The following is a 15814-nucleotide window of genomic DNA, read 5'->3' on the forward strand; positions in this document are numbered from 1 at the left end:
ACCATGGAACATTTAACAGAAGCATTTCTGAATTCACTGCAAGGTTCAGAAAACTATGTAGAAACATGGAGCATTACAGTTCATGGGCTGTTTTACAATTTTCAATAAAACAGAGAGCCAAGTATTCACACTGAGTTGCTGCTTTGTAGAAGTTTAATGTAGCTGATTTTAGGATGCACAGTTGCCACAGTTCATGAACAGCTCTTTTTCTTACGTGGTTTGTATATCCAGGTAATACTTCCATTAAAATGTTAGCAAGTACATTTTAGAATATGGTTGCTGTTCTAGGTGCACTTTCAGTTATTTCCCAGATTTCTTCCTGGGGAGACCAGTATATTTAGTTTCCTGAGCTTTTATATCTTCTGGGGTTTTTTAATGCCATTTTATCCAAAGCGCTGTTCTGCAGTATGTTTCATGAAATTTGTCTATACTTCCCCAACCGTGAGGCATTAAAACCTGAGTGGTTAAAGTGTATTTTACTTGAAGAAGTAAATATATGCCAGAGAAGATAACTGGCTTTGTAAATTCCCCTGTAACACATTCTGGGACTCTGAGATTATGTATATAACTGTATTATTTTTGTATTGATGTTGTATGTGTGTCAAAATATTCTAGTGCCGTCAGTGTCAAATTATGACAATTTCTGAAATAAAAACATAGTGTTTTGCTTTAAAGAGTCAATTTTTATACCTGCTAATCCACTCAGTCTAGGAAGAATGAAAAGATAAAGAGATTTGTTATTTTGTTTGCATTGTACTATAATGGGAATTTATGCCTCACAGTTACTATTTCAAAATGCATTCATGAGAACATAAAGAACATGAGAACAAAATGCATTCATGAGAACATAAAGAACTGTTCTCATGAAATCCCATGGCAAAGAATATTTTTATGTTTATTAGTGTATGACCAGCTCTTCTGTTAGGTGTGGTCACTGATAAGAGGGAGGCAGAGCTGAAGACTAGAACATTTATTTGCTCTTCACTGAGAGGGTCAACACACAAGAGACCTGGGGAGATTGAGTGATCCAAGGTGTCTGGAAATGTTTCATTGTCCTTCTTTGTGTAATTTAGTCTGTGTGGGTATTTTTATTCAGGGGGCAGTACTAGCAGCTGTGTCAAGCCACAAATTCAACTCCTTCTATGGTGACCCCCCTGAAGAGCTGCCAGACTTCTCTGAAGACCCCACCTCCTCAGGTATTTTAAGAGAAAGTGTATTTACTGCAGTCAGCATGTCTTAAGTCTATATTGACCAGAGTACCACATAATTACTAATTTCTTGAGATTTCATAGAATTGGATATTAAGTTAACATTTACATGTGAAAGGATAAATTATTTTGATTCGTAATGGCATTCACAGCTGGCAAAAACAAAGATAAAATCTTTGTACAGTTTTAAGTTTCTACAGAAATTGTCTTGACTTTTTTTTCATGTCTGTGCATTTCATTACAAATACTGTTATAATATAATGTCATATTTCTCTTTATATTAATAGAGTATAAGATCTTACTAAAGTCTTCTCTTGAATTCTTGGGCTGGAGCAAAGTTCTCATGCCTTACTAATAGTTATTTATAAAAAGAAACCATTATATACCAAAATTTCTCAACCTTGTTTTAGAGAACAGTATGATTAAGATGTGTCCTGTTTAAAGCACACTGGACAGTATTTCTGACCCCCAGATCTTCAGAGAGAGACAAGACATGCTTCAAGGACCTCCCAGCATAGTTCAAAGGGGAGGATAATACCTGTGCTATGATCTAGGCCTTGGACAGGACAGTGACCTCTCTCAAGCAATCCTTTTGTCCACAGTCCATATTCAAAAATTTAAATAAACTGTCAGTCCCTAAATTAACACAGCCCTGTCTTGGTTATGTATCTTAATTTTGACATACCATTGCTCAGAATATTTGCAGTGCAAAGTTTTTCGTTGTTCTATCTAAAATTAGGCTTTAGGGTTAATTTAAATGAACCTTTAAGAAAAACCCAAGACCAAAAGGACTTTGTCTTTTATTTTTCTAAACAGCTTAAGGGTACTGGCAGAATATCTTAGCTATACATTGCCCTTTCTAGAAGACATTTCAGAAACTTAATTGTGTGTGTTGATCTGCTGTGTGATAATTCTCTCTCCCAATATTTTTATAGGTGAGAAAATTACATATTGACTGCATATATTAATTATTCCTTTCCTTCTATTTCATATGAGCAAGTAATTATTACAAATTATTTCCATGTCATTAATATAAGAATGGGAGCAACTTTTTTTGTTTGAAATTCTCCAATTTCACTTCTTGGAATTTAAGTTCAAGTACTTAAATTTAAAAATTGCTTTTTCCTTTAGACGTGAACTCTGTTCATAATTCCCATAGAAATGAATGAGAATCTCAGATCATTCATTGCAGAGGATCACAGCCTCATGGCTTAAGTTCAGACAGACAGCTTTTGAATATTTTTACTTGCAGATAAGGATCCACCTATGTTTTCAGAAAAAATAAGTCACTTTTACTTCACCTAGAACTACTTGCAGTGCCTTAATTTTTGTTTCTATCTACTTCCTCCATTTCAGTGGTGAATGGCCACCAACATGATTGGCAGTGGCAACTTTCCTAATCTGAAAACAGCAGTTCCTCTTTCCAGTTTCAGTCTCACATCAACAGGACATGTGTCTTCCTCAGAGTGATGTAATTGCAGATATTAGTATTCAGGAAAGTTCCAAGTTCTATTTTTTTCTGCTCACAGAACGCTTGAGCCCAGTACACATGTAAATTGTTCAGAGTATCTGTGCTGGATCCATTGTTAACTTGTGTTCATCTCTGAAACAACAGGAAAGCAAAGTTACTCTTTAAACTAACGTTGTTGATCAGAGTGATGGGGGATCACAAGGATCAGGAAACCATGCTAAGGGGGGAGTTTTCATCGTGTTTCTCTGACCCACTACTTTAGCTGATAAAATATTTAATATTGAACACTGAGCCTTGCAAGGAAAGATACTACAGCTCCTTCAGCTTCTGAAATTCCTAGATAGGGAAATCTATTTTGTTTGCCCTTCAGAAGTACATTAATAATATTTTCAAATATTTCTAGCTTGTAGGATGGGTCTTGTGATGATTCTAAACCAAACTAGTTTGTAGAAATAAAACATGAAACTCTTGAATTGCAGTAGAAACTTGATTATCTTAAGGTTATTTAAGTTTCCTTCCTAATATCTCATAACGTTATTCCAGATCATAAACTCTTAATGAAGAGCATTTAATATTTTAGATGTGGTTGCCAGTTATTCCTCCCATAAAATTTCATTAAGCTTATCATTGTAATTAAATGATTTGTCAGAAACAGGCAAATACAGAGCTCCGACAGAGATAAATATTCAGAAATATAGATGCTTATTAGGTTATGCAAATTACATATCCTGTCCTCCAGGTCTTTCCAAACAGAGAAACAGAAAATTTCATTTCTCTCTTTTTCCCAAAGAACTTAGAGATGTTCCTCCTCAAAGTTCAGTTTGGAAACCTGGGGTTGTTGGAACTTTTGAGCATCTTCCTGTACTACCAGAGAATTATCCTGGGATAGGAAGACACTACAGGCAGCAAGTCAGGTGGTTTTTGTAGATGCAGAATCACAAAGGATATTCTTGTTAGAGAGCTTTCCAGTGATGGTCAGCAAATTGCATAGCTAAATTAGATGGGAATGAGCAGAGATAAATTTCATTTGAAGTCAACCAGGTATTTTTCTGCACACATCTTCCTTTCATTTGTACAGTGATAATAATTCTTGGTTCCAAACACTTCTTGGGGGTTGTCTGTTTCCTCTTTTGGCAGCAACCATACTCTGAAGAACTTAACTTAATCCTGCTATCACCCTGTTGCTGGCAGGGTAACATGGCAGAAAACAGTCTTGCTGAATCTAGAGTGTGATAAGGGCTTTCAAATTTTTTTTTAAATTAGGTAAACATTTTTAAACTAAAATACTGGTTTTTTGCTGGCAGTCTGTGTTTAGTAGCTTCTTTAGGAAAGCAACCAAGTGGCTCAGCTGACAAGCTTCCTCCAAATGGTTTTTTGTAGAATGTAAAACATTTTTATTTTCAGGTTGCCTGTCTTCAAGACATTATAAAATGTGTATTCCCCAAGGCAACAAATGTTTTGGATGTTTTTAATATGCTGAAACAAACATAAATCAGAAGTTAGCAACCAGCAGCCCTAAAGGCTAAATCTGTCACAGGACAAAAATTGGCCCAGTAGGAAGTATTCGAAGTGGACCATTAAATACATGAGGTGGCAGGGAAATTCACAGTGTTTGCTCTCTGCTGCCCTTCCCCATCTGACTCCCTCTCCTTGCCTGCCCTGTGCCTTGGTCCTTCTGTCTCCTGACTGCACATTAACACAAGACAGGATTTTCTCTCCTTCTGTCATATGCTGCCCACTTGTCCCCCAGCAGAGAGTACAGACATACAGTTTTCAAGTGTTTTCATAACAGTGTCTCAGCTGGGGAATGAACATCACCAGTGTAAAGCTTTTAAGTTTTACCTCCTTTTGCTTCTCAGGCTTTGACTTGGGAAGCTGATTGAAGACAAGTGTTTTGTTTGGAGTTTTAAGTAGATTCAAAATGGTTACCTTTTTAGGGCAACAGTTAGGAAAACTGGTAAATTGAAGAGGTTTTTTGTAACTTTGTATTTCCAAGCGCTTTTTGTAGCCATATTTTCAGAGCTGAGTCAGTGCTGGAGTTAAGCCAGTGAATAATCCATAGTCTTTGGAAAACTGCTTAACTGACTTTCATATTAAAGCAAACCTTACCTTTTGGTTAAAGGATGTTACTCCCTAATGTCTGCTGGAATGACTTGGTCTGTAGCACACATTTCTGAACTCTGACTAACAGGTTTCAGAGCAGCTTCTTGCCGCAGACAGTTCTGGATTCCTGTAAGGGATCCTCTCAAGCTGTGCTTCTGTGTAACCACAGAGCAAGAGAGCAGCCTGAGTGGCCAGATGTGCTGCTGTGCCTCAGCAGTGGCACTGCTGCAGTACTTCCTGCACTTGTGTGTGAGTGCTGAGCTCTGTGGTCACTCTGGGAGCAGATGGATGTAGAAGCAGAGTTTTGCACTGCACGGGAAGCAGCCACACTGAGGCTCCTTCTGTGCCTTTGCCTCATTTTCTTCAGCTGCAAGGCCACACACAGCATTTTTACAAATGCTTTTTGGCATTTTGTCTCAGGACTGATGTGTGCAAATTGAAATTTTCATTCTGTTCTATTTTGTGAGACTCTATGTTGTCTTGTCAAATGAGAAGTTTTCAACGGCGTGAGATCTCGATTTCCAGATTTGATGATAATAGTTTGAATAAAGCTAAATCTCTTAGTTTTTCAGGGTAAGGTCAAACAGCATATGTGTGGCCAAGTTGTAAGATCACTGTTTCCAACATATATGGAAGTAGCTGAACTCACAAGTTAGAATGGTTAGTAGTTTTATGGGATTTAGAGTTCATTAAATATGGGCAATACAAACCCGTATCTTAAAACCCATCAGTTTCAACAATATGAGTAAGAGAAAAAAACCCGCTTCTGTTATGCAAAAATTACTGCTGATTTTGTAAATATTTGCAAAGGGTTTTGTGTAACATTTTAAAGTATGAGTGCTTGGGGAAAAAATTACATTCACCTTATAATTTATTGTTATTAATTTCTTCACTATTATACAAGCACAACTATCAGTTTTGAGAGTGTGAATGTTTGTGTGTTTCCAATATTCCATTATTAACTTTACGGTTTTTCAGCTATTGATTCTTTGCTCTGGTATGTTTAAATCTGAAAAAAAAGGGCATAAAGACATTGTTAATTAAAAGCAGTAATAAAGTGGTTGTATTTCTAAATGTTCTAATAACGTTTTTCACTGAAACTTCTGATTTCAATATAACATTGCTAAATTTTGCTTACTAAGTATATTAATATATTATGCATCATTTGCAGTACATTGAATTAGTCTATCAGTTCACTTCTAGCAATTAATTTTTACTAGGACTCATTTTTTGTCCGTGAGTTTTTAAAAATAGTTTAACGGATGTTGGGAAAAGTCTGATGTTAATAGACCTCTAACACTGCATCCATGTGCTGCCTTCCCAGTGCCAAGTGTTTGTTTTCCTCCCATCCCAGTCTGCCAGTGCCATTTGCTTCACACATAGGAACCATATTTAAAAACTGGGGGGATCCTTTTCACTTTTTTGAGACTATTTTGTGGCTAAATTAGTGTGCTAGGTTGCAGCTTTATAAATCGCTTGTTCTGAAATCTTCATACTGTTTGTTGTTTGTCCAAATGCTGCCTTCCTTCTAGGACTTCTAGCAGCAGAAAGTAGGTATCCCTTTGTTTTCCTTTAAGGCATATCATTCGGCTATGGTGTGTGTCTTTGCATGTTTAAAAATCCGCTTTCTTTTGCTTCTCTTTGCTATTTTCGGTTTTAATACTGCCTGTTCAAAAAAAAAAATGGTATAGTATTGACTAAATCTGTCCACAGTATAATATAACTGACAGTGTCATTAAGCAGAAGGATGATTTCCAGGGAATTCTGAAGATTCAAATTTAGAGGCAGTATTAAAATTACCTGAGTTTTGGGGCGTTTTTCCCAATATTTAATATTTGCACCACAACTGAACTAAAATTTAATTTTCATTCAATTCATAAAGCATACAATATTTTGGTTTTGCATTTTCATTCTGAAATTGTTTTCATGGACTAATGTTTTTTTCCTCCTACCGCCAAACATATACTGTAAGATTAGTCAAGTATTATACTCTTGCTCTACGCTTGCATGAATTTTCTTGATCCTTCTGTGTTGATGTGATACATGATCTATGCATATGCACTGTGGATATGCATACACCTGATTTCAATAACTATCCAATGTGTGTCTCCTCAAGGAAGGAATGTTGTTGGCATGTAGGGAGGAGGTTCTGCTGCAAGGTAGCTGCACTTTGTGAGAGACTGGGAGCACAAGCACTGCTAAAACCTGCAGACTGTGCTATACTGAGGAGAAGGTGTGAAATTCTAGACCCTTTGATACAAACCATGACCTTTTCAAAAACAACTAATTCAGCATCTCCAAAAACAACCTATAAACAGTGCAGATTTCCTACAGCATTTTAAGACTTGTAGGCTAACAGCTTTGCTTCTGTCCTAGGTCAGGACATGTCAGCAGGACATATATCTGTGTCTCCATTTCTGCTTGGTCGTGGATTTTGTGGTTGTTGCTGTTTGGTTCATTCTTTTGATTTTACAGGTTGTGGGGGAAAGTTGTTCCTTGTCCTCCTACTTCCCCTTCTCAGAATGCCTGACCAGTAACAAGGGAGTGAAAGTTCAGCAGATTTTTATATAAAAGTTTTGTAAGAGTATTACTTTTCTGCAGTTCCAGGGGAAAAAAGCAAAACTCACACAGAGCCTGTGCCATGATTTTTGGTTTTTTGTTTGTGCATAGAGACTTTTCTTCTGCAAACTGACTGACCATAATAGAGTGTGCTGCAGTCATGCTGGTCAGAAGGGGATTTTCAGATATTTTTGCAACGAGGAAGGAAGGGTCTAAGTAAGGTATAGTGAAGGGCATTCATTTGTTAAAATATTTACTGGTTTAGTTGCATGTGAGTGCACTTACATGTAAGGTACAGGTCTGGTCTGAAAAACAACACTTCTGGATATTTCTTTACCACCAGGCTAGACTGCCTTCTCTCATATCTGTGGCTGCTTTTACAGTGAGGGGTAGCTGGAAAAAAATTGGCAAACTGTGTGAAGATGCCAGGTATGGAGATAGGAGAAAGCTGGAGCCATGCTTATCCTCAGTGCCCCTGTGTGTGCAGATAAAAGGAAGTCTCTCTTCAAAATTAAGCATCAGTTTCTTGCTGCCCTCTTTGTCCTCTCCCTCACCACTTCCTCTTTCCCCCATCCTTTTTTGTTTTCCATACGTAGTACTCTCCTCTACATTCCTTCTGCTGTTTGGGAACACTTTATCTCTTGTTTTCTTTTCTTTTTTTCCTTTATTTTTCTTTTTTGCTTTGTTTAGTCTTTTTCTCCCTGTTTTTCTCTCCTGCTCCTATTTTCGTCCTTCCTAGCTTCTTTTCTGAATTTTACATGCCTTTGTCTCCTTTCTTGCATTCCTTAGATGTTCTTACCTTCTTTAATGTAGTTATAAATCCCAATACCCTTCCATTGCTCCAGCTGTCTTGTTTCTGAATTTTTATTGTCATCTCCATAAACCTCCATCTTTTTGGTTTTCTTACTAGACTCTTCCTGATTGCTTTACATATGTATAGTGTATGTATATACAAATATTATCACTGCCTTATTTGCTTCCCAGTAACATTCACAGAATTGTGTGCATGTAGAAGCTTATTTGTAACTTTATAGAGTCTAAGCTTCACTGGTTTCAGTGCAAGAAGGAAGAAGTCATGAAACACTATACAGCTCAAATTTGAGCAGGATGGAGTCTTTACTTGCCTTACATTTTAATTACACTGCTGTGCATATGTGAAACATGCGTCTCCCACCTTATTTGAAACTATTGTAGTCATATATATACAGTGAACAGCAAAGAGCAAATTACTGTGTGAGATTAGAGGCATCTCGACTCCAGTGATTTTTGCAGATGTTCTTTCGAGTGATAAAGAGCAGCTGGTTCTTTAAAGAGAAAGAAAGCTTGGCTTTCTCTATATCTTAGAAGTTACATCAGTACAAGTAGTGGAAAGGTCTGCACTTTATAATAATGCCCATGCTTATTTTTCCATGAGATTGTATCCTGTGACTTCATTCTGTGATTCTTATGTTTGATCTCTCTAAAATCTAACAATTTCTAATGGTTATTCATCTGTCTTTTCTGGCTGTACTAGCCTCAGACCTCTTTACAAAGTAAAATGTAAATCCTGCCTCGTGAAATGCCTGTACTTTAAGAGCCAGGATTGTTTCTTTAATTTAATTTCCAGCAGCTGCACATGAGAAGGCAGCCAAGACATGAGGTTGAGAGAAATCAGCTTCTGTTTATTGTAGATTGGCTGGCATAAGGACTGAACTGTGATATATGGAGAAATTGCAAATGACAGCAAAGCCTTGGTTAGTCATTTAAATACCACTGTAAAATCCTCAAGTCAGTTACTTACCTATTTACACAGCATAAAGAATAGTTGAAAAGCCACTCAAATTAAGGTAGTTTATAAGAATGAACAGCATTAAAATGAGTGGCTAATGAACTTCATTTTACATCATTCTGCAAATCTAAGGGATTTAGATTTTGCCAATGTCTCTTTAATAAAAACATGCTATTATTATAATGGTTATTATAAGTTCTTCTGCAGAGTTATTTCCTGGCACAGCAATTTCAGGAGACTGGCAAAAAGGTCATGAGTTTATAGTTTAGTGTTTAAACAACGTCAGGCTTCCTGGATTCTGAGTTCTCATTACTCAGAAGAGGATTTATGACTGACCAAGACTTACATGGGCATTTGCAATCTTCAGTGTTAAAAAATACATAATTCTTTTTCCCCTCTCTCAGAATGTGCTTGCAGCCAGGATGTAGTCTGTGTTTTGCAGTAATATCTGAGTCTCTTTCACTCAGTCTTATGCTGTTGCAGATCACATCTCACATGAAAAGAAGCTCCTAATTGTGTTTGCTGCCCGCTGCAGAACAGGGGAAGCCAGTTGTACCTGCCTGGTGTGCTGAGAAACCTCAGAAAAGCAAACTTGTGGGATATTTTGTAGTGGAGGGACACGTTGCTACTGCAGAGAATATGTAGGCAGTCCTTCAGGTAGTATTTTAAATTCTCTTTGGCTCTGTTCTGGAGAGAAGTAAGCAACTCCCCCCTACCTTTAAAGTTCATTTTCTCTGGTCAAACCACCTGTTCCAGAGTAGACTAGCTGGATGTTTTAGTAACAACACTATTTTACCAAAGCTTTGCCTGTTTCCAACCTGTTGAAGCAGTGTCCATAGCAACTTCAGGTAGTGTTAAAACCACTGTTTGAGAACTACAAAGACTCTAGAGACAGAATTCAGCTGTAAGAGAACTATTTCTGAATGGCCATCTCCATAAATGTGGTACCAGAACCTGCACAAGGTACTTGTGATAACTGTGACTATGAACTGGGTAAAGAAATAATCCCAGCAGATACGTCTTTCTGATAAATAATAAATCTGCCTCAGTAGGCAGAAATTGCTCAATTCATCTCTATCTTCTTAGAAGTAATTTGGTAGCATCCTTAAGAAGATATTCCACTAATTACAAAAGCATTTTATATACTAGTACTGACTGCAGTACTAGTCATCAGCATTCTGATGTGGTTTTTCTTCTTTTTAATATATGACAGCCCATAGTTTTCAACTTTTCAGAGTTGGCAGCCCCCAGGAAACTCTGAATAGCTGCAGCCATGCTATCTTAGGTATTCTTATGGAAATACAAGACAAGGTTGTGTGCATAGCCCAGAGTGTCACTTCTCCTTTGGACACTGAGATCATTTACTGTGCATTTACAGTAGGATCCACAATCACCACAGTCTTCTCACAGAACTATGTTTATGTGGATTTTGTTACAGTTTCTGCAGAGAAGAGTCTTGTATTTATATCACTCGAATTGCAACCTTTCCTGTGCAATTGGATTTGATTCTATAGTAACTTAAGGTGCAGGATGAGATTCATCTTAGCCAAAAGTTGGAGCTACTTGAAAATTCTGGGGCAGTGAGCAGCATTTTCTAAAAAAGTATATTTTGGAGTCCTAGAAAGCAAATGAACACAACCAGTCATGTTAGTCCACTTCCTAATTTTTCCTGCCTTACTAATATTTATGCATCATTCTAATTTTCATATTTATAGATTCTGTCTGTAACTGGTACAGACAATGAGAAGTCTGAGCTCTTAGCTTGTATGACTGTAATAACTCACTTAAGTCCTTCCTTTATCATCTGTGCTGAGGCTAAAATGGGGGCATTTGCAATGTTGAAAGGAGATTAAATCAAATTTCAAGAGGCTATGAGCTTTAATTATAAATATTGAATGCCTTTACACTTTCCCCAAAGGTTAGAAATTCAGCTTGAATATGAATCTTTTTAGAAACAGGTGTGCTGTAAAGGTTAGTTAATTTTATTTTATGTAGTATCTCTTCTCTGAATTTAAAACTCTACTGGAAGGTACTTTTAGGCTTTTTTAACCAGATGTCTGTAGCAGAGAGAGTTCAGGTGTTCACAGAAATGTCTGTAAAATTGTTCTGTCACTTTTTTTAAGCACTAACATGCTGTCAGTATATTGCTACTGTGCCTTTTTTCATGCAGGTACACATTATTTGTAAAAAAGTGAAAGGCATGGAAGTAGGTGCAGCATAAGAGTGTGGGTTAAAAAAAAGCATAAGGTGAAACTGTCATTTTGAGGGATTTATAAAGTCTCTGTCAGAAAGTCCTATCAAATTTCTTAAGGGCATTCTTGGAAACTTTGTTTTACAGCCTTCTATTCAATGTGACAGGAGAAAAAAAAGACCAAATGATCAAACCCTAATCTTTTTTGAATTCCCAAATATTCAAGAGGTTGTTGAGAGGCAAATATTAAAAAATCTAACTTTCATTTCCATTTCAAAACCCACAAGGTATTCCACAAAATAAAATATGCCAAGTAAATAATACTGTCAAATAAAAAATATGGTGGTCCAGAGCATTTGGTATTTCACAGTAACACAGCACTGCAGACAACTTTGAACATACTTCTTACTGGTTCTAGATTTAGCTCAAGTTTTAGTGGTTATGAGAAACATGGAGCAGTATTAGAGACTCTGAAGATACCTGGGCTTCTGAAGTGAATCTTCTCTTGAGTTTTCCTTAAATACTCCAAAAACGCAGAAAGGGCTTTGAACCCAGAAAAAGTTTTGTTTGAAAATAAAGTAATTCAAACTGGGAGATTGACAAGAGCAGAAATTAAAAGAGAATTCTAACAAATCTCCTTCTGCCAACTGGATCCTGGAAAATCAAGCACTTTCATTCAGCCTTGGGGATCTCTAAGTCCATGAGCCTTTAACTGATGTACTGAAAATGTAAAGGAAGCAGTGCAATCCCTTTTGGGTCCCTGGGTAATTTTTTTTCCTTGCCTTTTTGGCTTAGCTGTGATCTCTCCATCCTCTTACCAGCAGATCCCCAGTCCCTGTATTTTCCCAGGTTTTCTGCTGTGTCTCTGGCAGAGAGATGTGGGTAGTTCCTTTCAGCTGAGCAGCCTTGTTCATTATCAAAGGGGAAGCAGATTTTTCTCTTCTTCATTGCAGCCAACCTCATGCACAGCAACTACTAAAAGTCAAACCATTCATTTTATTTGCTGACAGCCACAGATTTTTCAAGGAACATAAATTAGCACATCAAATAGATAAAAGTAGTCAGACACACTTGATGGGAGAGAATGAAGAAGTTTTATTGCTCCTGAGCCATGAGTTGTGAGTGAGGAGGAGACTGTGGTTCTCAAACTTTGTTGTACAGGGAACTGTGAGGAGAATCCTAGGCTGAGGCTTGTACTAAATGTGGTGCAAGAGTTTCTAGATTTGTCATTCTTGTCCTTCTAAGCCATAAGGTTGCAAGTCTTGTATAGTAGCTTTCATGTATTTTGTTATGTTTATTCCAGTTTTTCAAGGTTTTCAGAGAAATAAGTAAATTTAACTTGTTTCTTTGTGTGGCTAAGAGGGAGTTGGGTATTTTGTTTTTATTAGATTCTGAAAATGCAGTACAAAAGGGTTTGAGTTAAGGTGGGCTGGTAAGAATTGTTCATACATTGGAGGATAGAATTTCAAGGAGTGCAGCAGTTTTTTACATATTATCTGTCTTGTCAAAAAGACACAGGCAAACGAATAAGTAAACAGAATGAACATATTGATGAGAAATTAGTGAAATAGAGAATGTGTAGAATTTGGTATCCAGAATTAAGAATTTATTTATGAAAAAGCATTCAGCAGTTCACTGTCAGACACCAGCATTGTTGCAGACTCTCACTGGATGTGACACCCTCTTTGCAGATGCTTTTACCACTGTGCCAAAAGTGAGGATGTGGTCTGTGGGTGTTGAGATAAGCCAGAGCTGGCCTTCTAAAGATGCACACAGGTGGCAGCCACCACTGATGCTCTGACTTTTAAACAAGTTGTTTTACACAGAACCACTGTGGGCTGATTTACTGTGGATTTGTGTTGTGTTTCTTTGTGTTCCCCTGCTGAGAGTTCAGCTTTTCCTCATGGACTTCCACCTTCCATAATGCCTTCAGTTTATCCTTTTTTTTCTCCATAGCTCTCACTTCTCTTTCACCCCCCTGCCATATAAAAATCATCCCCATCATCCTATGACCCAGGACAATTCCCTGGTAAAAAAGCAGCAAGTGCTATAACTAGGTAGGAGATAACCAGTCAAGCAGGACAAACAAAACAAAAACACATTACAGCCTTTTTTTTGTCCCCCAGAGGATTCAGCAGTCAGGTCTTTCTCTCTCTTTTCCCGATGCTGATTTTAAAAATATTTGTGAAAGCATTGGTTCTTCCTGATTTTAGTGATGTTTCAAAATTTTACAATATGTATTTGAAATTGGCCAGCAGTCAAAAAGAGAAGTGAAGGTTGGGGTGGGAATGGTGAGGACAGGCCAATAATCCAAGTCACTCCATAAGACATCATTGGAAGCAAGGCTAAAATAGAACAAAGCTGAGCTTAATAAAATTAGGTTTTAATCTCTCGTCCATTAAACCATTTCTAATGCATAAATCCACTGTCTGTGAGCACTGTTGATATAGGTAAAGTTTATTCAGTTTCCTTTAAAATCTCCAGCTTTTTTAAGCTCCTGTTCCAGTTGTACCAGATGAAAGTTTCCTCTTCCAAAGTTCAGTTTTCCATGAGCCTTTGCTTTATTAATTTTTTATTCTCTTTTCTTTGCCCTGTCTGTTGCACCCTAGGAGCAGTGTCACAGGTGCTGGACAGCCTGGAAGAAATTCATGCACTTACAGACTGCAGTGAAAAAGACTTAGATTTTCTTCACAGTGTTTTCCAGGATCAGCATCTTCACACGCTACTAGATGTAAGTTTTTTGTGATAAAAATTTGAATGTGTTCCTGTATCTGTTGTTCACTGGATAATATTTGGGTTTATCCTGAGCATATTACCTTTTTTTTTTTTTGTTTGATACCAATATTAATTTCTTTAGTTGTAGGATGTAAAAGTCATCCAGCTCTTTATGCAAAAATACTACTTCTAGGACTCTACATACAGAGTATTTTAGAGTATGTGATTAACATGTATGTGATTATTAGGTTTGCTTTAAAATAATTCATCAGAACAGCTTTTTTTTCCTTTTAATAAGGACCAGATTTTGGGTTTTATTTTAAATGTGAATTGCGACTTTATAAACATACATTAATTTTAAAGCTGCACTCTTGAATCAAACCAATATGCTCATGTGACCACATGGATGATGATAATTTTAGTACTGTATCTTAAACTGAACAGCTCAGTGAATATCACAAATGTAACATGATGTGTGTGGTTTCTACCCAGTGAAAGAGTCACAGGAGTAGGAGTCATTCCAGCTGTCTGATCTGCAGGCAGATGATTATGTTTGTAGAAACTTGAAAGAGTTTCTGACAAATTGTTGAACTAGTTCCTCTGTGCAGCTTTGCAGGAGCACGAGCTGAGTGTAAGCAGTGCCACAGGTCCTTTGGTGTTCAAACACTTTAAATGTAGTGGATGATTTGTGCACTTGTTACACTTTGATTAGTCACTTGAATTCTGTGCATTCTTCAAGTTTAAAGGATTCCAACCTCACATCCTTCCTTCTGGTAGTGGCCCCAGCTGCTGGGTTCTGAGCTGGCCTGTGTGGGAACACAAAGCTGCTGGCAAAGCTTCCCCACAGCACAGCTGCCCCAGGACTCGAGGAACCAGAGATGAGGATTTGGCTGCAAAGTGATGATTGATGGCATTGCTCTGCCACAACACTGCAGTTCTAATCTTTGTTCTCTGATAATTGTTTATGCATTTTGCATCAGCAGTCATTGGATAAAATTATACGAAGCACACAGGAGGAAGGGACTAGGAGCTCATGGCTTTCCTGGATTGCATCTCCAACAACTCATCTTTGCAATTTGCATTAAAATACAAATCTTTTTTTCCCAATTTAAGTTCATCTAGCTTGTGTCCCAGATACCGAAATTATTCCTTTTAAATTGCATGATGCAGTATAGAAAGGTAGTTAGGTAATATGAACAAGAAATAAAAAATCTGGAGAGGAGTAGAATAACATGAGTTTAATAAGAACCAAAACATTTGTGTCACTCATGCAAAAAGTTTTTAGATTTTTATTATCCGTTACTATGTTATCATATAACTTCTTGAAATTTGGTAAACCACATGGCCTTAGTTTCAGTATTTTGCTGGATGACAAGTCTGCCAGACATTAATTTATGCTTCTGCAATGTTTTTGCTTCTTTCTGCTCTTGACAGTACCAGTGTGGTTCCTAGTACTTCATTCATGACCTGTTATTTCTGTAACAATGTGTTGTAGATTTCTAAACACGAAAAAATGGCAATGAATTCATGTAATTTTCCCATTCTTCATCATGGTCATTCTCATAAACAAAAAGGGATATATGTTATTATAATAACATATCTGTGAGAACAAAATGCCATCAAAAAGATGTTTTTTTTGTTATGCTATGTAGAAGGGGGATGCTAGAATATTCCCAAATATACTTTGATTAGAAAAATACAAAATAAAATTCTGGAAGATTGTAATGTTATTAAATACATCTTGGAGTGACTGAATCCAGTTACAGACAGTATTATTTGAAAGGGTAGCATTTTCATGT

General features: G+C 37.0%; 1 protein-coding gene across 11 annotated transcripts in view; it reads left to right on the forward strand.

Annotated features, from left to right (window-relative positions):
* Positions 1 to 15814, forward strand: part of CASK (calcium/calmodulin dependent serine protein kinase) — a 188276-nt gene that overhangs the window by 122186 nt on the left and 50276 nt on the right. For 8 of the 11 annotated variants that reach the window (XM_085048768.1, XM_085048777.1, XM_085048794.1 and 5 more), the window contains 3 exons: positions 1097 to 1196; positions 6315 to 6332; positions 13910 to 14031. In XM_085048768.1, coding sequence (XP_084904894.1) covers positions 1097 to 1196; positions 6315 to 6332; positions 13910 to 14031 — 240 coding nt within the window. The remainder of the gene's footprint in view (positions 1 to 1096; positions 1197 to 6314; positions 6333 to 13909; positions 14032 to 15814) is intronic. The other 3 variants (XM_085048845.1, XM_085048785.1, XM_085048828.1) reach the window with 1 other exon arrangement.

Source organism: Lichenostomus cassidix, chromosome 1 (assembly GCF_008360975.1).
Source record: "Lichenostomus cassidix isolate B80296 chromosome 1, HeHo_3.0, whole genome shotgun sequence".
In the NCBI taxonomy this organism is placed as follows: Eukaryota; Metazoa; Chordata; class Aves; order Passeriformes; family Meliphagidae; genus Lichenostomus; species Lichenostomus cassidix.